The 24,989-nt window shown below is 52.2% G+C and overlaps 1 protein-coding gene across 1 annotated transcript in view; it reads left to right on the top strand.

The window, feature by feature from the left end:
* Adamts14 (ADAM metallopeptidase with thrombospondin type 1 motif 14) overlaps positions 1-24,989 on the top strand; it is a 74,914-nt gene that overhangs the window by 28,075 nt on the left and 21,850 nt on the right. The window contains exons 4-11 of the mRNA XM_036167957.1: positions 485-675; positions 15,744-15,827; positions 16,331-16,478; positions 18,996-19,101; positions 20,762-20,905; positions 21,862-21,994; positions 23,182-23,295; positions 24,818-24,966. Of these exons, the coding sequence (XP_036023850.1) occupies positions 485-675; positions 15,744-15,827; positions 16,331-16,478; positions 18,996-19,101; positions 20,762-20,905; positions 21,862-21,994; positions 23,182-23,295; positions 24,818-24,966 (1,069 nt within the window). The remainder of the gene's footprint in view (positions 1-484; positions 676-15,743; positions 15,828-16,330; positions 16,479-18,995; positions 19,102-20,761; positions 20,906-21,861; positions 21,995-23,181; positions 23,296-24,817; positions 24,967-24,989) is intronic.

Raw genomic sequence — 24,989 nt, 5'->3', positions numbered from 1 at the left:
GAGGGGCTGGGGATACGGCCTCCTGAGAAGAGTGCTTGCCTGGCCGTCAGGAAGCCCTGGGTTCGCTAAGCTGCATCTCATGAAATGGTCTGGTGGCACATGCTTGTCATCTCAGAACTCAGGAAGTGGAGGCAGGAGGATCAGAAGTTCAAGGTCATCTTCAGCTGCATAGTAAGTTCAAGCCCAGACTGGTCTTTAGGAGACTCTGTTGGTCAGTGGAGGTGCGCATCCTTCATCCCAGCCCTCGGGGGGCAGAGGCAGACAAATCTGAGTTCAAGATCAGCCTGGTCTACAGAGTGAGTTCCAGGATGGCCAGGGCTACAGGTTTTGAGAAACCCTGTCTCAAAAACAAAAACAAAACAAAACAAAAACAAACACAAACAAACAAACAAACAAACAAAAAAACCAAAAAGAACAAAAAAAGAAGAAAGAAAGACCGATTCCGCGTGTGTCACAGCCTCCCACTCTTTCTCTCTGGTTCCAGCCTTTGGCCTTGGTGACCTTCCCAACGTGCTGAATCTGGTTGGGGACCAGCTGGGTGACACCGAGCGGAAGCGGCGACATGCCAAGCCCGGCAGTTACAGCATCGAGGTGCTGCTGGCCGTAGATGACTCTGTGGTTCGCTTCCACGGCAAGGAGCACACGCAGAACTACGTCCTCACGCTCATGAACATCGTGAGTGCCCCTGTGCCCCGGGTGGCGTGGGTGGGTGGGTGGGTGGGCAGCTCCCAGTGCTGATGTCTCAAGTCTGGAGCTCCTCAGAGAGGGTGTTGGGGAGTGACCGCTTGGAACTTAGTGCAGGGAAGTGTGAGTGCTGCATGTCTGGCTGGCCACCAGCTGGTGGCTTCTTCCAGCCTAGTAGGTGGCTTGGGACACATAAACTAATTCCAGGAAGAGGAAGAGGAAGTGAGGATGGCCATGGGTATGGACACACCTACCTCCTTGGAGTATTGATTGCTCAACCCAAGACTTGGCAGGGTGTGGTAGTGTGGTAGTGTTTGCACGGGGGGGGGGGGGGGGGGGGGGGGGACGACACGACGACACACCAGCTGTAACTTGTTGGTCTCTTGTGGGGTGGGCATCTAAGTGCTACTGTGTCCACTCAAAGCCTGGCCTCTGATGGTGGCCTTAGGCCAGGTGGTGTTCCATGACCGGTGACCCAGATGTGTAGGTGTAGGGGGTGGGGGGTGGGAGAGGATTTCTTCTCTCCCTTCTTATGTCCCATGTCTGAGACAGATTAGCAAGAGGGAGTAGTTTACCAGATCATCCGATGTGGGGTAGGGGTGTTAATTTGGGTAACTCAGATGAGCAAGTTACTCAAAGGAGTGGCCTACACTGGAAATTTTGCTTAAGTCAAACAGATTCTGTCAAAATTATATTATATGTGTGCGTGTGCATGCGTGTGTGCGTGCGTGCGTGCGTGCGTGCGTGCGTGCGTGTGTGTGTGTGTGTGTGTGTGTGTGTGTGTGTACACAATCTGTGGGGGGTTGGTTTTTCTCCTTCCGCCATGCTGGTCTCAGAGATTGAACTTAGATCTTCGGGCTTGGCAGCAAGCACCTTTACCTGCTGAGCCAGCATCTCTCAGACCCTCAGATGGGTTCTTAAAGAGAGGAGAGCAAATGGAGAATGAGGAAGTCTGTGGTTGGTGCTCAGTCAGGCCCCAGGGTCTTTATGGTGTGAAGCTTTCCAAGGGGATTTTCTGTGGCTTCATTTCCTGGAAATTGCTGCGGTTTCAGTAAGGAAAGTTCCAGAGTTTCTTGCCGTATCTGTTCAAATGTTTTCATCTTAAAGTATCCTAACCACTCTAGGGGGTTCCAGGTGGGTCCCCATAGTGCAAGAGCTGCTCCCAGGACATGCATGTATGTCCTGGAAGGACCTTTGACCCTCTGCTGGGTCGCCGAGTCATGGCTTAGGGTGGCACCCATGTGTGTGGGGTCTGGGATATGAGAGGTGGGCTGAAGTGATCAGGGCATGGAAACTGGGAGGCTCAGGGCTGATGGGTAACAGGAGGATGAGAGGATGGACAGGAAGCTGGCACCAGCTAGATTTGGGGCTTCCCTTGAAAACAGGAAAGGGTCATGCATTTTTGGTGTTGTTTTAAATGTATTTGTCTTCTTTTATGTGTCTGGGCATTTGGCCTGCACGTATGTCTGTGTACCTACCGCATGCACGCCTGGTGCCCTAGAAGTTCAGAAGAGGGCATTGGAGCCCCTGGAACTGGAGTTATGGATGGATGTGAGCTACCAATTCAGTGGGTGCTGGGAACTGAACCTGGGTCCTCTGTAAGAGCAACAAGTATTCTTGACCTATGAGCCATCTCTCGAACCCCTGTTTTTATTTTTAATTAATTAATTATTAATGTGAGATTGGGTTTCCTCTGTGTAACAGCACTAGCTGTCCTGGAACTCGCTCTGTAGACCAGGCTGTCCTGGAACTCGCTCTGTAGACCCAGCTGCATGCCCAACTCAGCCCCCATTGTTTTGAGAGCCGCTCTTGTTAAATGGCTCAAGTTGGCTTTTCTTTTCTTTCTTTTCCTTTTGGTTGTCCTGGGAAATTGATCCTAGAGCTTTGTGCAGAGCTCTGACCCCAGCTCCTTGCTTTTTACTTTTTACTTTGAGATAGGCTCTTGCTAAATTGCCCAGGTTGGCCTTGAACTCACTCCTGAGTGCTGAGATTAGAGCCCCGTGGCCGTCACACCTTCTCCAAGGTGAGGAAGAGATCTTTGGATGAATCATGAAGAGACCATTCCTTTCTAAGTCCAGAGCACTTCTGAAACTTGATCAGAGAGATGTGATCTGGTAAACCCCTCAGAAGGTTTCAGAAGGACCCTTCTGGTTCAGAAGGATGTGGTAAACCCCTCAGATTGGGAGCTCCAAGGGAATGCCATTGGAGTGGCGGGGACAGGATGGGAAGTTCTTTCTCAGACCTGGTGGTTAGATGTGTGGAGGTCGATGTCCGGATACCCTTCTTTCCCAGGCCCTTCTGCACTTCTCCATATTTTACTGTTGACAAAGTAGGCCTGTGGCCTGCCCTGGCTCTCTTGGCATGTCCAGTAACTATGCTCTGATTTTTGACCCTTGACCCCTAACCTGTGGTTCATACAATTGACCAGGAATCATTGTCAGCTTCCCTAGAGACAATGCTCTGAGGGACTTCTTTGGAGACTGCTATGTGGGTAGCCTGGGTTCATTCTTTTTTCCTTCCTTCTCTCTCTGTTTTCCTTCCCTCTTCCTCCTTCCATCCCCCCTCCTACCTTTTTTGCTTATCTATATTTGAGAAGATGTTTTCCTATGTATCCTCAACTGCCCTTGAACTTAGTATGTGGTCCAGGCTGGCCTTGAATTTGTGATCCTCCTGCCATCTTCTCCCAAGTGCTGGGATTACAGGGATGGGCCACTATGTCCAACCTGGGTTCAACACCATAGGCTGGGATGCTTGCTCACTGCTGCCTCGCCATATGGGTAGGAAACACAGGGCCTGGGATGGTGCAGCTGAGGCCATGCTTCCCATGGAACCCAGCTTCCAGAGCAGGGATGCTCATGGTACACACACAGGCTGTGGCTTAAGGGATGGCCAAACATACCTGCCACTGCTATCAGGTAAGCTGGTTGTGTGGGGCTGTGACTCTGCTGAACAAAGGATAACCAACCAGACTTCCTGCCCCTGGAGGTGAGCAGGTGGGCAGCAGACAGCCTTATCCTCCCGTGGGACCCACAACTCATCCTTCTTCATTGTGTGAGGCTTTTATTTGGTTGGGATGCTGGGAGCACAGGTACCTCTGGGGAGACTTTCTGAATCCAGGTACAGGGGTATTGTTTTACTTTTGTGGCGAAGCTCTGCCTACCTGAGCAGCCTTGTCTCTGCCAGGGCTGGCCTGGTGGGAGCGTGGAAGATATCTGGTTGCCAGGATGGATGCTTTTATTGTGCTAGTGCATGGGGGCTGGGGTGGAGTGGGGAAGCGTCAGAGCAGATTCAGAGAGTGAAGCAGTCACCCTCATCTAAGGAGATTCTGTCCCCAGAGCAATCAAGCCTGCACAGAGGGTGGCAGGCCTCTCATGCCAAGCCTAGCCTGCTTTCGGGTTAATTCTGCACTCACCGGGCTGTTAGAAAGATCCACAGCTACGGATGATTGGCAGGGCTCTGCCTCTTCATTCTGTCCCCTGATAGTAGGCTTTGGATGCCTGATCTTTCTCTGGGCCTTAGTTTACCCATTTCCCTGGCCCCTTTCCTTAGGGCTTCTTCAAATCTCAGTGCTAGGGAACGCTTTGATCCCTGAAACATAATGAGTAGTTATTTTCAGGATGTAGCGTGCACCTGCTGGGAGCCTGTCTGCAGAGACAGACTCTCATTCTCAAAGCTTCAATCTGGCTGCACAGAAAAGCCTCAGTGCTCTGGGATAGTCAGACTCATTGAGGTCAGTGCAGAAGGGGCTTAGAGGAGACAGAGGCCCAAGAGAGGGGATCACCTGCCCCATGTAGCAACAGCCTGAGCATTTTTCAGCTGGCTTGTTGGCCCCCTACCTGTAGCCTTAGGAGGCCACATCCATTGGCTTGTTGACCCCCTACCCCTCCTTAGGAGGCCACATCCATTACCTCTAAGGCTTGGAGGAGTTAAGCAACCAGCTCAGAATGTATACATTAACTAAGTGCCAGAGATAGGCTTCAAACCAAGATCTGTCTGATTCCAAAGTGTGTTTCCTATCTAGTGCTGCTGCCCTTGAAGAACTTGACAGGCAGTTGTGGAGAGGGGAGAAGAAGGTCGTGGGCTCCCAGCCTCATGTGCAGGGAGTGTGGGTCAGGACTAGGGTATACACACACACACACACACACACACACACACACACACACCCCACTGCCTTGAAATGGGTTTACTTTTAACTTTTAGCAAAAACAAAACAAAACAAAACAAAAACAAAAGCAACCAAATAAAATTTAAAAAACAAAAACAAAAACAAAAAAAACCATGGTGGGTTTTTGGAGATATAAAGAAAAGGAAAGGGACTGAAGAGAAGGAGCAGGCAGCTTCTGGTTGTATTTCTTTGTTATGACACCTAAAGGAGGTGGCATGTTGCTGGCATCTCATCGGTAGAGACCCTGAGTATCGTACAGTGCATGAGGCAGCTCCCTGACCGGTGTCAAATTGTCCATAGTGGCAGGTGAAGCCCCAGCTCTAAGCTACACAGGTATGGACATTTTCTAAGCCTTCCCACCCTGAGAGGAAACAACTGTCACCCCAATAGGAAGCACAATAAAGATGCTGCCCCCCCAAGCACAGGACTCATGCCCCCCAGCACATGACTCATGCCCCCCAGCACAAGACTATGTTAGCAATGAGTGAAGAGGACACTACTGTCCCCAGAGTGCTTTCACACTTAGCATCCCACTTTATCAGCCACAGAGGAGACTCCCGATATTCTATTTCTAGGGCGATGTCATGAGCTCCCAAAGTAGAAGGTTGTTTTAAAACTGACAGATGCCATCGACTCAGCCCAGGCTCCCAAACTGGGACATCTGTCCTCCTCGGCCTCCACACCCTAGAGAGGCACAGTGGGTTCCAAAAGCTGAGTGCAGGAGGCAGGAAGTGTGGAGCTCTGGGCTTGCCAGGCCTCCTCGTGCCTCTGTTTATAGGCAGGCAGGCAGGCCTGCCCGGGACACCAAGGCTGCTGTGTTTCGTAAGTAGGTTGCGGGGGGGGGAGTAAATGCTGAGCATTGTGGATTGATGAAAAGGACTCTGTTGGGCTGGGTGGGTCTGTCCCTGTGCTCCTGGAGCCACCCTGCACAAACAACCTGGATCTGAGGTGGGCCAAAGAGCCTGATCCCAGGGGAGCTATGCAGGCCAGCCCTTAGGCTCTGGGGAGCCTTGGAGACACCACTTCCCTCAGTATGTGCTGATTGGCAGGCAGGATACACTGCTCATTGGGAGACCACACCAGCCCTTTGAAATATAAGGTCACGGTCATGAGCTTGGGCCAAGGGACACGTTAGGAGACTCAGCAGCCTCCTTTCACCTCCTTGCTGGTGACTGGAGGTAAGTCTGTTGGTATGGTACATGAGGAAGTGTGGGACCTTGGCAAGGTGTGCTCTCAGGGGACAAGATTTTGGCTCCAGGCCTGGCAACTGTATGTATGGGCCAGGCCGAGCCCCAGACTGATGCTGGGGAATCCTGTGTTGAAATCTAGCCTGGGCTACCTAGTGAAACCCTGCCCCTGCCCTCTTCATACAAAAATGAAAGAAAAGGGAAAGATATCTGGTACACCCAAATTGATTGACGGTCTCTAAAGTCCCAGGGTAGTTCTCCACAAAATCATTAAAGCCACCAAAAGCTAGGAAGGGGCTAGGAAACTGTGGCCGATGTGTGACCTGGTGCATTATTGTATCCTGGATGAGTCATTCACCCCCTCCCCCGAAAAATAGGATGTTAGAGGGATACTGGAGGGCCAGAGTGATAGACGTACAGACTTGAGTCAATAATTGCCTGCAAGTATAGGTTGGCTCATCCTGACAACTTGAACCATCCTTACGCAAGATGCCGGTAGTGGGAACAGATGGGTACAGGGTCCATGGGATGTCCCTGCTCCCCCAGCAAACCTAAAGTTTCTCTATAAGGGGAGATTCCTTACAAGTTGAGTATCTCCTCTCTGGAGCACTTGGGACCAGAGTATTTGGGGTTTGGAATGTTTGCAGGTCAGCTGCAGCAATCTTGGGGAGAGGATTCAAGTCAAAACATGAAGTTCACATGTGTTTCATGTTCACCTTAGATACACAGCCAGAAGGTAATTTTACGTGTTATTTTTAGAGCACCTGAATTTTTGACAGTGACCCATCACAAGCCCAGGTGTGGAATTTTCTACTTAGAGTGGCACTGAGAAAAAAAAATTTTAAATTTGAACCCATTTTCAGATTTAGGATGGTCAACCGGTAATTCAAAGGAAAACAGGCCTATGGCATCTATACAACATTTCCTGCTTCCTGAACTCAGCGTTTGGAGCCCAGTTGTGCAGGCAGGCAGACAGGGCTTGCTCTGCTGTCTGGGAGGGTTGCTGGGATTCGGGGAGGGAGGTGGTGCAGGGGGGAGCCTCATGGGCCGGGTCAGCCCTTAGTGGTATTTGGTGTCTTTGCCTCGGATGTGAGCACAGGTGGCCTTAGACCCCAGGGTCTTGCCTCTTGACACTGTCCTTACTGTTATCTCCTGGCCTGAAACCTGCCTGAGCCCTCTGACAGAGGCGGACAGTCTGTCCTGTGGCTCCTCTGAGCATCCTCCCTCAGGAGAGAGGGAGTGCAGATTGCTGGACACTGTGCCCTGTGCCGCTCTCTGCCCTAGCTCTGCCAAGGAGAGGCTGGTCTTGGTGTGGAACACAAGGCAAGACTGCCCACAGCCCTCTCATGTTCTCCTGGGGATCTGGTTTACCCCTCCAGCCGCAGACTGAAGCTGGGACTCTCCTGCCTCAAGCCCAGAGTCTGAAAGCATATAATTCTCATACCGCAGGGCTGTAGTGGCCTGATGCCCCCAGGGCTGCAGGGTGATGGGGAGGGGGGACTCTTTGCTACTGCTTGGGTGGCTGTGTTGCTCTCCATTGGGGCGGGGAAACCCAGCCCTGCCTGCTTTTGCAACCTGGGAAGTGTTCTGTGATCTAGAAGTTGGGCTGTGTGTTTTGGGAAGCCAGGGGTTGTTCGGGAGAAGGTTCCAGAAAGCTTGGAGGCATAGGGTCCTGGCTCAGTGTCCCCTTCCCCTGTAGCCTCTCTTCACTCCTCCCTGTCACCGAGGATGCTTTCTCCCCACATCTGTGCCTCTGAAGCCTGCTGCGTTCAGGGCTCAGGTGCATGGCGCTCCCGTGGCTTCCCCATCATATCTCCACGAACCCTCCACGTCTCCTCGAATTGCAGCTCATGTCAGTGGGACTGTCCAATCGTTGGGCAACAGGCTTTCCACACAAACCTACCCTCCCGGCAGCCACATTTCTGACAGGAGGCCTGAGGAGACACAGCTCGAGAGGCTGGGTGCTGCTGACGCACCTGCGGCCCTGGCCAGGACCACAGTTCAGCTTCCATCAGTCTCCTCCTGGTGCTGCCCTCTGCTAGCTCAGAGCTTCAGTGCCAGGAAAGGGCTGACTTTGTCCTCTGAGCTCTCCTCTTTTATACTGGGCTGTGGGAACTATTCATTGTCACCCAGAAACTGGACAGCCCTGAGTGTAAATAGGGGATGCAGAGTCATGGAGATCTGTGGGGGACCTCCGACAGTTACTTAGCCTTACAGAATCTCGCACCTCCTCCCTCCCTCCTCCCCCTCTCCTCCCTCCCCCTCTCCTCCTTCCCTCCTCCCTCCCCCTCTCCTCCCTCCCTCCCTCCTCCCTCCCTTCCTCCTCCTTCCCTCCTCCCTCCCTCCCTCCCCTCTCCCTCTCTCCTCCCTCCCCTCCCTCTTTTCTGTCCTTCAACAAGATCTTATGACAGAGCTAAGGATGTCCTTGAACCTCTGATCTTCCTGCCTCTGCCTTCTAAGAGCTGCGGGCACCAGTGTGCGCTCTGCGCCCCGTTTACTCATACCTGTGCGTGCTCTGCAAACACTCTTCCACGGAAGCTTTATCCCCAGCCCTCAGGAAGCTTGCATTCTTTGTAGGCGCTAGGGAGAAACGGACAGTGGGTAAGGATGCTTGCCGTTGCAAGGGTCTTAGTTCAGGGTTTCTTTGCTGTGACAAAACACGGACCAAGAGCAACTTGCAGAGGGTTGGGGTTTATTTCATCTTAGACTTTCCCACTGCAGTCTGTCATCCAAGTCCGTCAGGGTGGGTGGGACCCTGGAGGCAGAAACTGAAGCAGAGGCCACGGAGGAGCACTGTTCAGTGGCTTGCTCTCTCCATCGCTTGCTCAATCCGTTTATACACTCTTGGACCACTTGCCTAGAGGTGGCAGCATCCACAGTGGGCTGGGCTCTCCCACATCAATCAATAATTAAGAAAATTCCCCCATAGGTCTGGTTGGCGCATTTTCTCAGTTGAGGTTCTCTCTTCCCCAATGACCATAGCCTGTGTCAAATTGACCTAAAAACTAGCCATTACAGCAGGAACGAGGACCTGAGTTCAAATCCCTGGTACCCACATAAAAAGGTAGGCATGGTCTTTAACCTCAGTATTGGGAATCAGAGACCGGAGAATCACTGGGCCTTGCTGGCTGACCACCTAGGTTCCGGTTCAGTGAGAGACCTTGTCTCATGGGGATAAAGTGACAGTGACAGAGCTGGATGCCCAGTGTTCTCTTCTGGCATGAGCATGTACACTTGCACATGGGGCACACACACTTGTGTGTGCGACACACACACACACACACACACACACACACACACACATGCACACACAAGAAAAGAAAGAAAGAATGAATGAAAGAGAATCTTATTTTCTTGCTTCTAAGAGCAGAATAATTCCGTTCTCTAAGGTGGTCAGGAGGTGGTGGAGAAAGCCTGGGACGGTGCCTAGCACACAGTGGTTATTCCGGGAGCAACTCGGGCCCCAGCACCCTTCTGCTGGGCTGTCTCCCTTTGGCCAGTACTCTGACCCTTGCTTGTTTTTCTCATACACACCCAGTGGCTATCTCAGGCCAATAGGTGATGTCACACCCTCACCTAGGAGCCCTGGCAAAGGTGGCCTTGAACTTGGCTTAGAGGTGAGAAGCAAGGAAACCAGACGCACTGTTCTTTCTGCCCTGTGGGTGTGTCCCGTGGCCATTCTGTGTCCAACCATGGCAAGCCATTTGACTGTTCCCTGACCATCTCTCTCCACAGCCATGGAGGTTGAGGGTGCTGGGCCAGGCCCTGAGTGTGCAGCCAGGGTGGAGCTTGTCAGAGGGCCCTTGTGAGTGTGTCCTAGGAAGGATAGGTTCCTGGGCCTGCCAGGTAGCCACACCCCCTGGCTGTGGCACCGTGTGTAGGGGCAGTTTCTGCCAATATGGTGGCCTTCTCCGGTCACTTCTCTGGCCCAGGTAAAGCATTGAGATAGTTCCAGCCAGATCGACTCTGAGCTCCCGACTCCGGGGCCAGGGCTGGCAGGGGTATTTGAGATGAACATGCCAGGGCCCAGAAGACTGGAGCAGGGAGCTTGAGAGGGTAGGGCCTAGCCCGTCTGCCAGTGTCCTAGGCTGGATGGCAATTGGAACAAAGGTCGTTGAAAACCTTGATGAGGCGGCTGGAGAGATGGTCCAGTGGTTAAGAGCACTGGCTGATCTTCTAGAGATCCTGAGTTCAATTCCCAGCACCCAGATGGCAGCTCACAACTGTCTAGAACTCTAGTTCCAGGGAATCTGACACTTTCATACCAATGCACATAAAAATAAGGTTAGGCCGGGCAGTGGTGGCGCACGCCTTTAATCCCAGTACTCAGGAGGCAAGGGCAGGCAGATCTCTGTGAGTTCGAGGCCAGCCTGGTCTCCAAAGCGAGTTCCAGGAAAGGCGCAAAGCTACACAGAGAAACCCTGTCTCGAAAAACCAAAAAAAAAAAACAAACCCAAAAAACAAAAACAAATCTAAAAAAAATAAATAAAAATAAGGTTAAATAAATTATATATATATACATACATACATAATGAGTAGATTTGGTCGGCTGAGTAAGTGACCAAAATCAGTATGGTGGTCCCTCTGTCCTAATGGGATCAGTTCTAAGACCCTGCCCTGAGCCCCCAAATCTGTAGATGCTCAAGTCCCCTTTGTAACCTATACAACCTCCTGACTGCCATCCTCTCTCCTGTCCTGACCCCCTCTCCCCTCCCCCCTCTCCCCTCTTCCCTCCTCCCTCTCCCCTCCTCCCCCCCCTCTTCCCTCCTCCCTCTCCCCTCCTCTCCCCTCCCCCCCTCAGTGCTGGACTTTTGTCCTGGTTAAGTTTTTCTCAATTTGACACAGGTTATTTGGGAAGGGGAGCCTCAATTGAGAAAACGCCTCCATCAGATTGACTGTAAGCGAGTGTGTAGGGCATTTTCTTGATTAATTATTGATGTGGGAGGGCCCAGCCCACTGTGGGAGGGGCCACCGCTGGGCAGGTGGTCCTGGGTGCTATGAGAAAGCAGGCTGAGGAAATCTTGAGGAGCAAGCCGCTAAGCAGTGTTCCTCTGTGGCTTCTACTTTAGTTCCTGCCTTGAGTTCCTGCCGGGACTTCCTTTCATGATGGCCTGTGATTGGGCTTGTAACCTGAAATAAACCCTGTCCTCCCAAGTTGCTTTTCCTCGCTTTTATTATTATTATTGTTGTTGTTATTGTTATTATCATCATCATCATCATCATCATCATCATCATCATGGCAGTAGAAAGCAAACTAGGGGAAGATTGAACCAGGGCCTTCCATGTGCTAGGCAAGCATTCCACCCCTGAGCTGCAAAGCCCTCAGCCATGTGATTCACAGCATCTCAAGATGACTTTGATTGAATTTTTATTGAAGATTTACTTTTTTTATTAACAAAATTTTAAAAATTCATTTTATATACCAAAGATCTCCCTCTTCCTTCCTCCCGCCCCTCTAGCCTCCCCCTCCCAACCCACCCACCCCTATTCCCTCCTACAAGAAGGTAAGGCCTCCCATGGAGAGGTTTATATAGTAGAGGCAGTTCCAAGCCCCTCCTCCCCCTGCCTCAAGGCTTAAGATTTACTTTTGTTTTTTTTTTTGGTTTTTTGAGACAGGGTTTCTCTGTGTAGCTTTGCGCCTTTCCTGGAACTCGCTTTGGAGACCAGGCTGGCCTCGAACTCACAGAGATCCACCTGCCTCTGCCTCCCGAGTGCTGGGATTAAAGGCATGTGCCACCACCGCCCGGCTTTTTTTTTTTTTAATTAATTAATTTATTATGCATACAGTGTTCTGCCTGCATGTATGCCTGCACACCAGAAGAGGGCACCAGATCTCATTACAGATGGTTGTGACCCACCATGTGGTTGCTGAGAATTGAACTCAAGTCTTCTGGAAGAGCAGCCAGTGCTCTTAACCTCTGAGCCTTATCTCCAGCCCCAAGATTTACTTTTATGTTGGGTACGCAGCCCAGCGTATTTTGCCTGCATGTCTGTGTACAGCATACATGCAGTACTCATGGAGACCAGAAGAGGGAGTCAGATCGCCCTCTTCTGGTTACAGATAGTTGGTGAGTTGCTTTGTGTGGATGCTGGCACTTGAACCCAGGTTCCCTGGCTGAGCCTCCAGTGCTCTTAGCCACTGAGTCATCTCTCCAGCCCTCTAGATAACTCTAAAAAATGGATGCAATGTAAGCGCTGTGCACATAGCTGCTAGACTGTATTGGTTAGGAGCCGTCAATGGCAGAGGAAAACAGAACAAAAACATATGTTTCATATAAACAGTTTTCTCTCCGATTTTCAGTGAACAGTTGGTTAGACCTGCAGGTGCAAAGCCTTCCAACACAGAGGGCTGGCTGCCACATGCAGGATTCAGACAGTATTTTCAACAACCCATATAACTAGAGGACACACGGACGAAGACAATCACCCAGGAGTCCCTCCAGATGCCCAGAACCCAGGATATATCCCCACTTAAATATCCCAGCTGTCTCTCCCTTTTTTCCTTAGGACAGCTGTGGAGTGTGCATCCCTGATACAGCTGAATGGTGCGTGCCTCTCCTGTGTCCCTTGGGTCACCTGAGAGTCCACAAACTGTACTGCCCCAGCCCTGTGTAGAGGAAAGGCTGTGTCCTGGTGCTGAAGGGGCTGAAAAGTCAGGTCAAGAGTCACGTTTCATGGGGCTGGAGAGATGGCTCAGTGATTAAGAGCACTGGCTGCTCTTCCAGAGGACCTGGGTTTGATTTCTAGCAGCTCACAGCTGTCTATAATCTCAGTCCCAGAGGATACAATACTCTCTTTGCCTTTTGTGGGCAACAGGTGTGCACTTGCTGTACAGACATACATGCAGGCCCATGCAAAGATCACTTCCCTGCGGGTGGCTATCAGGTATCAGTAAAATATCCTAAGGTTGGCATTCTGTGGGTGTCGGGGTACGACTGACGGGAACTGCAGTCCCCTTAGGATAAGTCTCAGGCATGTGGGTTAAGGAAGCTGCCATCATTACACAGTGAAACACTTTCTATGAAGCCTTTGCTCGGGAAGATGGGAGGAAACCCTGTGCGCTGGGCCTCTCCATCATGTCTTGTGGTGGGGATTGGCAGGGTCTGTTTGTCCGCAGCAGGCTCTGGGCTTTGGTCTCAGTACTCAGTTGGATTCAGACACAGGCGCCAGGAAAGCGGATGGCGGGAGCCCAAAGCTGGCTGATCTGAGGTCTGCACATTCATACACAGGGGCCACTCTGGGCTCCGGGAGGATGGGCAGGGGCTGGGCTCTGTGGTGTAGGCAGCTTCTCATTCATGGCTCTGGGCCCACAGCCTGGTTCCATCCTTTGCTGGCCTACCAGGTCTCCAATTTCCCTCCTTGTAGGACTCATGTGTGGCATTAAAAAGATGAGTCCTCTCTGTTTAGTGGGCAGCCACCCCTGCAGGGCCTGTAGGTTAGTTACTTCCCATATGCGTGAGAAAGAACAGTTGCTAAATGGCACAGGAGACAGAAATGGAGAGACAAGGGCACGCATGAAACCATCCAGCTCCCATGAAGCCTTGCGGCAGGTCTCACTGACAGTGCCTGTGGGCTTATGTCTCATGTGTGGTTTCCAGACATTTATCTGGGGCAGCCCCGCTAACAACCATTGTTATTTCCATTCTGTAGGAAAGGAGTTTCGTGCTGTGCCCCAAGCCAGCCAGGTGTTTAAAACAAAACAGCTAAGGGGACTGGAGGGATGGCTCAGCAGTTACAGCTGCCTTTCCAGAGGGCCAGGGTTCAACTCCCAGCACAGGCCTCTCACAACCATCTGTCACTCCAGTCCCAGGGGATCTGGCACCCTCTTCTGGCCTCTGTGGGAACTGCATGCCCTTGGTACACAGGCATCCAGGCAGGCAAAACACTCATTACATGAAATTAAAAAGACGGGCGGTGGTGGTGCACACCTTTAATTCCAACACTCGGGAGGCAGAGCCAGGTGGATCTCTGTGAGTTCGAGGCCAGCCTGGGCTACAGAGTGAGATCCAGGAAAGGTGCAAAGCTACACAGAGAAACCCTGTCTCAAACACCCCCCCAAACACACACACACACACACACACACACACACACACACACACAACAACAACCACCAACAACAACAACAACAAACAACAAAAAACCCACAGAGCTGAGATTTGAACCCAGGACTCCAAGTAGCTGCTTTATTATTGCCTACCTAGACTGGCTGAGGAAGTAATTTCTTCCTAAGACTCCCGCCTGCTATCTGGGATGTTAGTCACATCAATGATGGCATAGTCTATGCAGACACCAGAAATAACAGTTGAAGATACAGAACGTTTTCCACAAAGCCAGCAAAACACAAACAGTGTGTTCAGTGTAAACTAGCACACAAGCATGCATGTGTGACAGGAAGTTTGTTAACTGTGGTCATTATATAGTTGGTTGCTAAGTGAATTTAACTGTCTGTGTGTATGCGCAGGTGTGTAGGTGTGTGCATGGCATGTGGAGATCAGACAGCAATTTGGGGTATCGGTTTCTATCTTGCGTGAGTCAGGGTCTTTTTCATCAGTCAATGCTGCAAACACCAGGCTGGCTGGTCCGCAAGCTTGTGGGATTCTTCTGCCTCCATCCCCCGTCTCCCTGTAGGAACACTGGGGGGTGGGAGTGGAGTGTGTGCACTATTTCATCCTGCGTTTACTCAGGTCCCCAGCCCCTAGAAAGGCTATTTAAAACAAAGACACCTGGAGTGTCTAACCCAGTGTCCTGGGCTAACTCAGGAGGTGGACATCCTCAGGGAGGGTGAACATCCCATCCTTGGGAGTAGACCAACAGGCTGAATCCCTTTCTGTCCAGGCTTCCAGACCGGGACTGGGTTTCTGGATGCAGCCTGTGGGGCACTCCTCAGTCTCCCAGACCCTGGAGCTGTGAGACAAAAGGATTGTTCTGAGCTGAGATCCTCCCCTTGATGGAGTCTAAGAACATCTTGTTCAGACGTAGATCTGACTGGGGAGACTTGGGGTGTGAAGATGGTTTCTAACATGCTCCTGGGGGATGCTGTCGCTGCCCATCTGAAGGTTCTTGAGCACTGCCCTATTTTGGGGGTTTACCTTGGAGAAGGGTCCGTGTCTGGGGCTCCACTGTGCTGGCACCACCGAGTAATGCCATTCCAGCGATAATTGGAAAGTGCTTAGAGATGTTACGACAGGGATCTTCAAAGGGGGACCCTTGAATCGGGTGACCTCTCTGGAAAGAGTCTTCAGAGAGGGACAGATGAGCATCTTGATTAGTCCCTAAGCTTGAAGCCATCCCTTTCCCCGTAGACTTGGGCTCTGGGGAAAGTTGGAATTCAGTGTCTGGGATTTGAATCCCAGCCATGTGTCCTTAGTCACCACCTCTTAGTTTCTTCCCCCCTCCCCCCGAGACAGGGTTCTCTGTGTAACTTTGCGCCTTTTCCCTGGAACTCACTCTGTAGCCCAGGACTACTGGCCTTGAACTCACAGAGATCCGCCTGCCTCTGCCTCCCGAGTGCTGGGATTAAAGGCATGCACCACCATCACCAGGCAGCCTCAGTTTCTAGTTTCTTTACTTGGTAAAGTAGGGAGGAAACGGCCTGCTGGGTAAGGTCACGGAGGTGAGGTGAAACAGTGCTGTTTGGTAGAGCCTGGCCCGACGTGTGGCACCCTCAGGGAAATTTGCCAGCTTTTTACTCTGTGCTCTTCTTGTAGGTGGATGAGATTTACCACGATGAATCACTGGGGGCCCACGTGAACATCGCCCTTGTCCGCTTGATCATGGTGGGCTACCGACAGGTGAGCCCCTGCTGATGGGGGCGCGTCGGGGGGGGGGGCAGGGTGAATGACAAGCCAGGGAGTTACTTATCAAATCCCTCTCCTAGAGGAGTCTGTTAGGAAAGTGAGGTTTGGGGGTGGGGCAATGATGGAGACAAGTCCGTCACAGTTGAACTTACAGGCTCTGGCCTCTGTAGCCTTAAACCAGGGGCTTATGCTCTCTAATGGGGGTGATGGTCATACTTTCCTCATAGGCTACCACAGAGACTGGATGAGGGAGCGAGTGTTCAGCACAGTTGACTGTCTTGCAGGTTGAAGAGAATGGAAATAGTCTGCGTTGAGTCTCTAGTGGGCATGGGTACGGGACTGTGTAGGGAGGACTGTGTGCCAGCAGCAGCCAGGCATGGACAACCGGTGATCTCCAGGAGAGGCACTGCCCTCCTGGGTTCTCCCGCTAAGGAGAGCTCCCGTGATGTCTGAGGTCCTTAACCTTTCTGCTGTTGACACCCTCCTGGTCCCTGCAGTCCTTGAGCCTGATTGAGCGAGGGAACCCAGCCCGCAGCCTGGAGCAGGTGTGTCGCTGGGCACACTCCCAGCAGCGCCAGGACCCGAGCCACACTGAACACCATGACCACGTCATCTTCCTCACCCGCCAGAACTTCGGTCCGTCAGGTATGCAAGGGACTGTACTTAATGGCCAGATGTGAGCAGCCTGCAGGCAAAGGTGGAGATTCAAGGTTGGACCTGGAGAGCAATGTTCTGTCTGTGGGGCTCACCCCAGGGAAGAAGCAGGGACAGGACATAGATGGACAGAGGGGTAAGCCTTGGAACTTAAGGACGGTGGCCAGGGAATGTTCCACATTTTGGTGGCCACTGTCTGAGCCCTGGAGCCCGCCTCTGCTGTTTGAAGCCTCCAGTTGCTTCAAGATCTTAGAGACCTAAACCATGCTTCTGCTTACGCCACACTGTGAGCACTTGGGGAGACTGTTTGGCTGAGGAAAGGAAGCCCATGCCCCATGCACCCTACAGAACCAGGAGCTCTTCAGCTTCTGGATATGCCCAAGTTGCAAATGGGAGAAAATGTAATATTCACATTCTCCATCTGCCTGCTGCTCACTGGGTAGAGGGCGGCGCAGAAGTCCATGACAGTATTGACAACCGTAAACATCTATATACATGCCACTTTGATCACAGTTACCATACGGGGAAACTGAGGCCCAGGGTGGTGAAGAGACTTACTTGTGCCTCTTTTTTTTTTTTTAATATTCCTTTTATTTATTTTTTTAGATTTATTTATTTATTATGTATACTTTATTCTGCCTGCATGTATCCCTGCAGGCCAGAAGAGGGCACCAGATCTCATTACAGATGGTTGTGAGCCACCATGTAGTTGCTGGGAATTGAACTCAGGACCTCTGGAAGAGCAGTCAGTGCTCTTAACCTCTGAGCCATCTCTCCAGCCCTCACCTGTGCCTCTTATAGGCAGGAGAGACACCGAGGCCACATTGGTTCTCTAAATCTCATGTTGAGCACTCTTTGGGTGTTTTTCTAGTTTAATGGTGGAAATGAGTCAGCTAGCTTGCCTACCCAAGGGCTGCCTTGTCTGGACCACCAGGTCCCAAATGTGTCTAGACGCATATTCACATGCACAGACACGTGCACATTCACAGAGACACTGCACACATATGTACAGTTACACTCAGACATATGTATGCCTGGACAAGACACAGGCACATGTGTGTGGAACGGCATGGCGTGTAGCGTTAACCCCAGAGCTGCCGACTGAGAGGCTCCATGCCCCTTCTCACTGCACCGTTGCCCATGCTCCCCAGACCCTGTCAAAATGGAAGGTGGGATCAGGACAACTGTAAGTCAGGTGAGTGCTCTAGTCACGGCAGGCCTGGGCGAGGAACCCTTCCTACCCACACCTCCATCTCCAGATTGGGCCAGCCTCCACTCCTGCTGCAGCTGGGGTCTGTTTCGGTTGTTTATTTACCACCTGGGATGGACTGCATGGTCCCTTGCAAGCTCAGCTGAGGCTTAACCACTGAGCCCCAGCCCTCAGCCATTGAGGCCTTCCTGAAGGCAGACCCTTGGCTCACGGGCCTTTGCACACAGTGGTGCCTATTAACAGTGTTGCTGCCTACTCTGTTCCCATCTATGCCTTTGCCTGCATTTCCCCCAACGCAGGAGAGTTATCTTGCCTGTTCTCCAGCTTGGTGGCCCTCAGAAGTCACTTCCTTGGCCTCTTTCCCTGGACCCGGCAAACCTTCCAGGAGAGGGGCCATGCCTTTCCTTTCCTTTCCTTCACCTGTTCCTAGAACTCTCGATCCTTGAACTGTGGTCCTCAGGCACACCTGTACTCAATTCCCATCCCATCTCCCTGCTGAGTCAGACCCTCCTTAATGATGGGTGTGTTGGGAGTAGGGGCTGGTCATCTTCTCTGTTTTCCTCATGGTGTTTGCAGAGAACTACTTCTTCTTCTTCTTCTTCTTCTTCTTCTTCTTCTTCTTCTTCTTCTTCTTCTTCTTCTTCTTCTTCTTCTTCTCCTCCTCCTCCTCCTCCTCCTCCTCCTCCTCCTCTTGCTCTTCGTTCTTCTTCTTTTCCTTCTCCTTCTTCCTCTTCTCTTCTTCCTCCTCCTCCTTTCTCCTCTCCATCCCCCTCCCAACTCCTCCTCCTTCTCCTCTCCCTCCCTTTCTTTATTGCTGTTTTTAATATGTGTCTCTGTATCTTGTCCAGGCTGGTCTCAAACTCCTGGACTCATGTGGCTTTCCTGCCTTATTCTCAAGAATAGCTGGGGCTATAGGCAGGAGCCACTGGCCCTGGCTCCCCACAGTACTCAGCACAGGGCCATCCCTGATCTCCACATAGAGCGTTCTGAGCTTGTTTGTTGAGTGAATCACAGAATTAGAGTGTGTGCAGACTTGGGTCTCACCTAGAAGTTCCATTTGTTCAGAGGAGTTGCTGCTGGACCGTGGAAAGCTATAGGCCAAGAGCAAGTCCTAACACTGGGACATGGTGGCAGCAGGCCCATGTTTGTTCTCTGGGAAGAGGTTCTTGAGAACCTTTCTTCTCCAGTAACCTCCGGCACCCCCTAGGTTGGGAGGGCAATGCATTGTTCTGGCTGGGCACACAGGGTCAGCACAGCCTACTTCACCTGCCTGTGACCTCTCTCCTCTTCCCTGGCAGGGTATGCACCTGTCACTGGGATGTGCCACCCCCTAAGAAGCTGTGCCCTTAACCACGAGGATGGCTTCTCTTCAGCTTTTGTGGTGGCGCATGAGACTGGTCACGTGTAAGTAACTCTGGGAGTGAGTGCCTCTCTGGCTATGGGCTGAGTATTGAGCTCAGAGGGGGCCTGAGGGTAAAAAGCCAACGTCAGGTTCTGTCACTGACACATGATAGCTACCGGCTGCCCGTGGCAGGAGGTAATGCCCGTGGCTGTGGGGACCACATGTGCCCTGGCTTTTGCAGGCTGGAGGCAGAATGCCTGTCATAGATGGACCAGCTATCTGGGTGGCCTCTATCCTTGCTGTTTCTCCACTATGTCTTTACCCCAGCATCCTTTAGAGACCAGTCCCAGCTCACCCTGCCTTGTGCCCTCTGAGGGATTGGCCCAAGCCCACCATAAACAGGCACACTTTGAGCCCAGGCAGTAAGCCAGTTGGGGTTGGCAGCCAGTCCTGTGGATGCGGATGCTGTTTAGAACACATTTGCTCACTCCCTTGCCAGGATTTGGTTTATTCTTTTTTGTTTGTGTGCTTGTTTTTTGAGATAAGGTCTCATATAGCCCAAACTAGTCTCAAACTAGCTGAGGTGTCCTTGAACTCTGGACTCTCCTGCTTCAGATTACCCACATTCTGGGATTGTAGTCAGGCGTCACCTCACCCGGCCTCATTCACTATTTCTTGAGCACCTACCATGTGCTGAGGTTTTGATTTGCTGTAAAGGGCAGGAGATCCCCACTCTTTCCTAAGTAGTGGCCCCTCACTGTCAAGGTCAAGCTTACAGGTCTATCCCATGTCCATCTAGTGGCCGAGGGCCAATGAAGTCACTGGCAGTATATAAGAAATTAGGAATATTGGGCTTTGGTCTTGAATATCAGTTTAAAGGGCACAGTTTTAAGTTTAAATTTTCATGGCTGCCTACTATGTAGAGAACCCTACACAGAGGGAGGGATGGTCAGTTTTTGTTTGTTTGTTTGTTTCAGACAGGGTCTCATTATGGAGTCTGGCTCACCTGGAACTCACTATGTAGCTCAGACTGGCCTTGAACTCATAGAGATCTGTCTGCCTCTCCCTTACAGGTGGTAGATTAAAGGCATGAGCCACTGCCACCCATCCATCAGGAGAGTTTTAAGAAGTCCACACATTGAGGGATTCCATGAGTGAGGCTGGCTAGATAGAACTTACTGAGGCTGGTCCTTGCATGAGGAAGCCTTTCAGTGGGTGAAGCAAGAGCTGTTGATAGCAGAGTGAGTGGCCCCTGCTTTGGAGGTCAAGTCATGGATGTGGCAGCTGGAGCTAATGTTGAACAATAGGAGCCCCCACAGGGACCTTCTACCAATCAGGCAATGGGCCCAGGGATGGGTATGCCAGCTTGGCGCCTGCCACATGAGGGGGTGGTGCAGGAGGAACAGAATGCACACCCTTCCCAGTCCTATCTGTGAGCTCGGTGTGTCCAGGGGCCTGGATAAGCCTGGGAATGTTGGGAGGAGGGGGACAAGGAAGGTGAGTGGCCATTAGTGTCCTAGCTGGGCCATCCTCAAGAACTGGGAGGCTGTGGATGGGGTCTGAGGGAGGGTTGGGTCTCCAGCGGGGAGGAGAGGAGCAGAGGGAGCGGAGGCTAGTAGGCCCAGTCTGAATTCCTGGTCAAGGCAGTGTCTGCTGTTTGAGGTCCATCTGCCTGTATGCACAGGGTCAGGACCCGCCTGATGACTTTCGCTGGCCCTCTAGGCTTGGCATGGAACACGATGACCAGGGGAATGGCTGTGATGATGAGACCAGCCTGGGCAGTGTCATGGCGCCCCTGGTGCAGGCTGCCTTCCACCGTTTCCATTGGTCCCGCTGCAGCAAGCTGGAGCTCAGCCGCTACCTCCCGTAGGTTACCTCCACCCCAGGGTAGGGATGGGTGGGCAAGCCCAGGTTATACAGCCTGAACTCTGTCCTGCCTGGCCCCCCCTGCCTAGCCTGGTCTTTCTGTGCCTCTTCTAGCCCCCATTGCCTCACGTTAGCACCCCAGGTGAGTTAATGAGTCTCCCACCGCAGTGCGACCAAGGGACCAAAAGCGTGGAAGTTCTAGAAAAAACCAGGGTTGCCTACCCTATCCTACCCAGGTGCTAACTAAAGTTCTCTGTGGGTGGGGCCTGGGAATCTGTGTTCATTAAGTGTGCAGATGATGCCATGTTGCAGATGGAGCTAGGGTGGCTCAGTTCCCCAGGGCCCCAGAAACAGGGATGTGGGGAAGGCATGAGGAGATGTAGGACACGTGTTCCAAGCAGACAGAGACACTAGTCACTGACCTTCCATAACAGCTGGCTAGCATTGCATTGCCCACCCACCATACCTTCTGTGTGGTAGGCACACTTCGACTCAGGCAGTGTGCCCTCAAAGGGTCCACAAGTCTGCTCCTAATCTTATCCACCACTGTGGATAAGATTAGGAGCATCCTTTTATGTGTGCAAGCCAACACCACAAGCCAACTCTCAGATGTATCCACGAGGCCATAGTCACCAGCGAACATAACCCTGGCCCTACCCTGAAGGACCAGACAAGGGATGACCCTTGAATCTGGAGGTCAGCTTGCCCCACCCTGAGTTCTTGAGCCAGGCCTTGGTGCCCATGCCCTTGGAATCCTCCTGCTAGAGACGGTCATATAGGAAGAGGGAGGCTGTGACATCCCATCCTCCCTGAAAGAGACAGCGTGGGGGGGGGGCCCAGGACAGCGGGCACAAGTTCCTGAAGGCCTTCCTTGCTAGTTAAAAGCCCCAACCTGGGAAAGGAAGGCTTGGGATTTCTAGCCCTCAGGCTGGCTCACTTCCCCTGTCCCCCTGCAGTTCCTACAACTGCCTCCTTGATGACCCCTTTGAGCGATCCTGGCCCGAGCCCCCTGAGCTGCCTGGGATCGACTACTCCATGGATGAACAGTGCCGTTTCGACTTTGGCACTGGGTACCACACCTGTTTGGCTGTGAGTAGGCTGGGCGCCAGGCTAGTATGACCCAGGCCATTGCTTTACAGGATATCATCAACCCTGTCAGCAGTGGGCCTAAGGATGGGCTTGCAGGCTTGGTTCCAGCACAATGGGAAGAGGTGGGGGACAGGGTGTAGACTCTATCCAGTCCTACCTTCAAGCCCTATAGATAGAGAGGCCTGGGCACAGAGGCAAGGAGGGCAAGCAGCCATTGATGCCCTGGCTGGTCTGGTCCCTTGAGTTTACCTGTGAGGTAGCCCAGGTGTCAGGCCAGGGGCTGGGACAAGAACAGTTCCCACCTCTGGACATTGGGGTGGGGCATGGTGGTCTATCTCCTTAGCCCTGTATCTGTAAGCCACCTCCCCATGGGGTCATACCCATGTCTGTATCTTAGACCAAAGAACATAACCCTGCTCCTACTCTTCAGGACAGGGCAAGCCTTAAGGGTGAGCCTTAGGGCTAGAGGTCAGCTTGACCTACCCAGAAGAGACTCATACAAGAGGACATTTCAGGATAGGGACATCTAAAGAATAGGCCTCTATAACCCTAGTACTTTGTATCTACACCCAGAGAATGAGACCTCCCTCCCTTTCCCTCTGCAGGAGAAGCTGCTCCGTGTAGCATGGAACCCTTGCGTGGTTATTTTTCCCACCCTCTAGGCCACACTGGGACATGTAGCTTGACACAATACTGCTTTGGGGCTGAAGAGCAGGGTGTGGACTTCAGTGCTGTATTTGTGGGATGTCTGTCTGCCTTAGGGGAGATGCTAAGAAAGCAGTGATGAAATTGGGGGTATCCTTCCAGTGTAGAGCACAAGATGACTGACCTTTGACCTCACTGGGTGTCCATATTAGGAGGAGATGGGACAGTTTCAACTTCATGTGGGTCCCCTCAAGATCTGCCACACTCCACAAGGATCAGGGGCATCCTGGGCCCAGACCTCTGTGGAGTCTCCAGGTGGCTTCTGCGAAGGTCGGCGAGAGGACAAAGCATGTGGGCTGTGAAGGGCCCCTTTTCATACTGCAGGAGGGGCACAGAGGAGGCCCAGGAACCATTGGCATTCAGGGTTGAGTGGCATTTTATAGTATATGAGGTTCTGGCTACCTTGTAGCGTCTCGGGTCCCAGCATCCACCACGCCTTCTTTTCTCTCTGTCACTACCTACCTCATCCCCCTGCCTCACAGTTCAGGACCTTCGAGCCCTGCAAGCAGCTGTGGTGCAGCCATCCCGACAACCCATACTTCTGCAAGACCAAGAAGGGCCCCCCCCTGGATGGGACGGAGTGCGCACCGGGCAAGGTACCCGTGTGGGGCTGTGTGGAGGAAGTAGGCCTCCTAAGACGTAGACCATCCATCCCTGGCATGGGTGTAGGTGCCAGGGCCCTGCTTCTATGTGCCGTGGATGGTACCCATGCCTAGAGTCTTCTTATGACTCCCACGCTTCCGTAGTCTCTGTGGTCAGCATGAGGTAGCATGTCACTTGAGCTACAGCAGGCTTGCTCCCTCATCTCGTATAGATGAGATGACCGAGCCCCAGATGGGCTAAGGAAAGGGTCGGGCCGCAAGGTGAGTGGTTAATGGAGAGGGATAAGGAGGGGACTCCAGCTGTCTCACCTCCTCCCCCGCTCCCTGGCTGCCTCTTCCTCACACCACATCTCTTTTCTCCTTATCTGCAATCTGCCCTTCATGTGTTTGCTTCCATGGGCCTGCATGGTGCAGAGAATTCCCTGGCCAGTCTGAGAGCCCTAAGCAGCCCTATTTAAAGTCCCATATCCTTCTCGGTCCAGTCCTGCATGTGGTTAGCCGGTGGGCCTCCACCTTGGCCACACGTTGAAGTCTTCTAAAGAGCTTTAAAAATCCCACTCCCAGACTAGGAGGTGACCACAGAGGGGTACAGAGGAGTTTGGGGGGTGGTGGTGAAAACGTTCTAAAGTTCGGCGGCTGTGGTGAAGGATGTGCACCCCTGGATTATGAAGATGTTGAGTTGTACACTCAAAATGTGGCTCCTGTCGGGTGTAAGTCACCCCTCACTGTTAACATCTCAGGACCCTAAAGGATTGACTGAACTGTTCAGGTGAAGCTTGGGTGTCTAGGTTTTTTAAGTCCCACCAAGGGACTCCAAGATGAGCAGTTCATCTCTTGAGAGGCATCCAGAAAATGCTGTATTTCTCCCAAAACCCCATGATAAAATGGAAGAGAGTCACCTTAGGCCTTGTCTGAGTACCCAGCCCTGGACCTTCAGTTCTTAGAGCAGTTAAACGAATGAGCAAACCGAGGTCCAGAAAAGTGAAGAAGCCTCACATGTCTTGTAACAGATGAGCTGGGATTCAAACCCGGGCTCTTCAGATTCTCTGCATCTATCCCTTGGCTACAGGCCAAAGACTTGCATGTTTATGGTCCCCGGGGAGGTATTTCAGGGTACAGGTAAGCTCTCAGCCCCGCCCGCACCAGACAAGGTGATGCATGAACTAGCGGCCCATTCATTGTCTTCACAAATCTCATTGAGGAATGAACGTTGGCTGTTTCTGGAGGGCTGTGTGTGCGCTGCTGTGTACTGCATGGTGCTGTTACCAGCAGGGCATTAAAGAAAGATGGCTGCACCCAGGACAGCAAGCCTTTTGTCTGAGGTGGCTCAGCTACCTATATTCCAGTAGGATTGGGATCCTGTCCAGTTCATTCCCCAGGCTAGTCCATAAATGGCTCTCTCTTTCTGGGCTTGCCCTGGTCTCCATCAGCCATGCTGTGTGCCCCGAGGAACACCCTTGTTGCAGGCTCCACTGTGGTGGCCCAAGGTGACCACATGCCCTCTGCTCTACCCCAGTGGTGCTTCAAAGGTCACTGTATCTGGAAGTCACCAGAGCAAACCTACGGCCAGGATGGAGGCTGGAGTTCCTGGACCAAGTTTGGCTCATGTTCTCGGTCATGCGGAGGTGGAGTGAGATCCCGAAGCCGGAGCTGCGACAACCCTCCGTGAGTGCAGTGGCCTGGGTTGA

This window comes from Onychomys torridus, chromosome 18 (assembly GCF_903995425.1).
Source record: "Onychomys torridus chromosome 18, mOncTor1.1, whole genome shotgun sequence".
NCBI classification, from domain to species: domain Eukaryota; kingdom Metazoa; phylum Chordata; class Mammalia; order Rodentia; family Cricetidae; genus Onychomys; species Onychomys torridus.
This window is presented reverse-complemented; position numbering and strand designations above follow the sequence as displayed.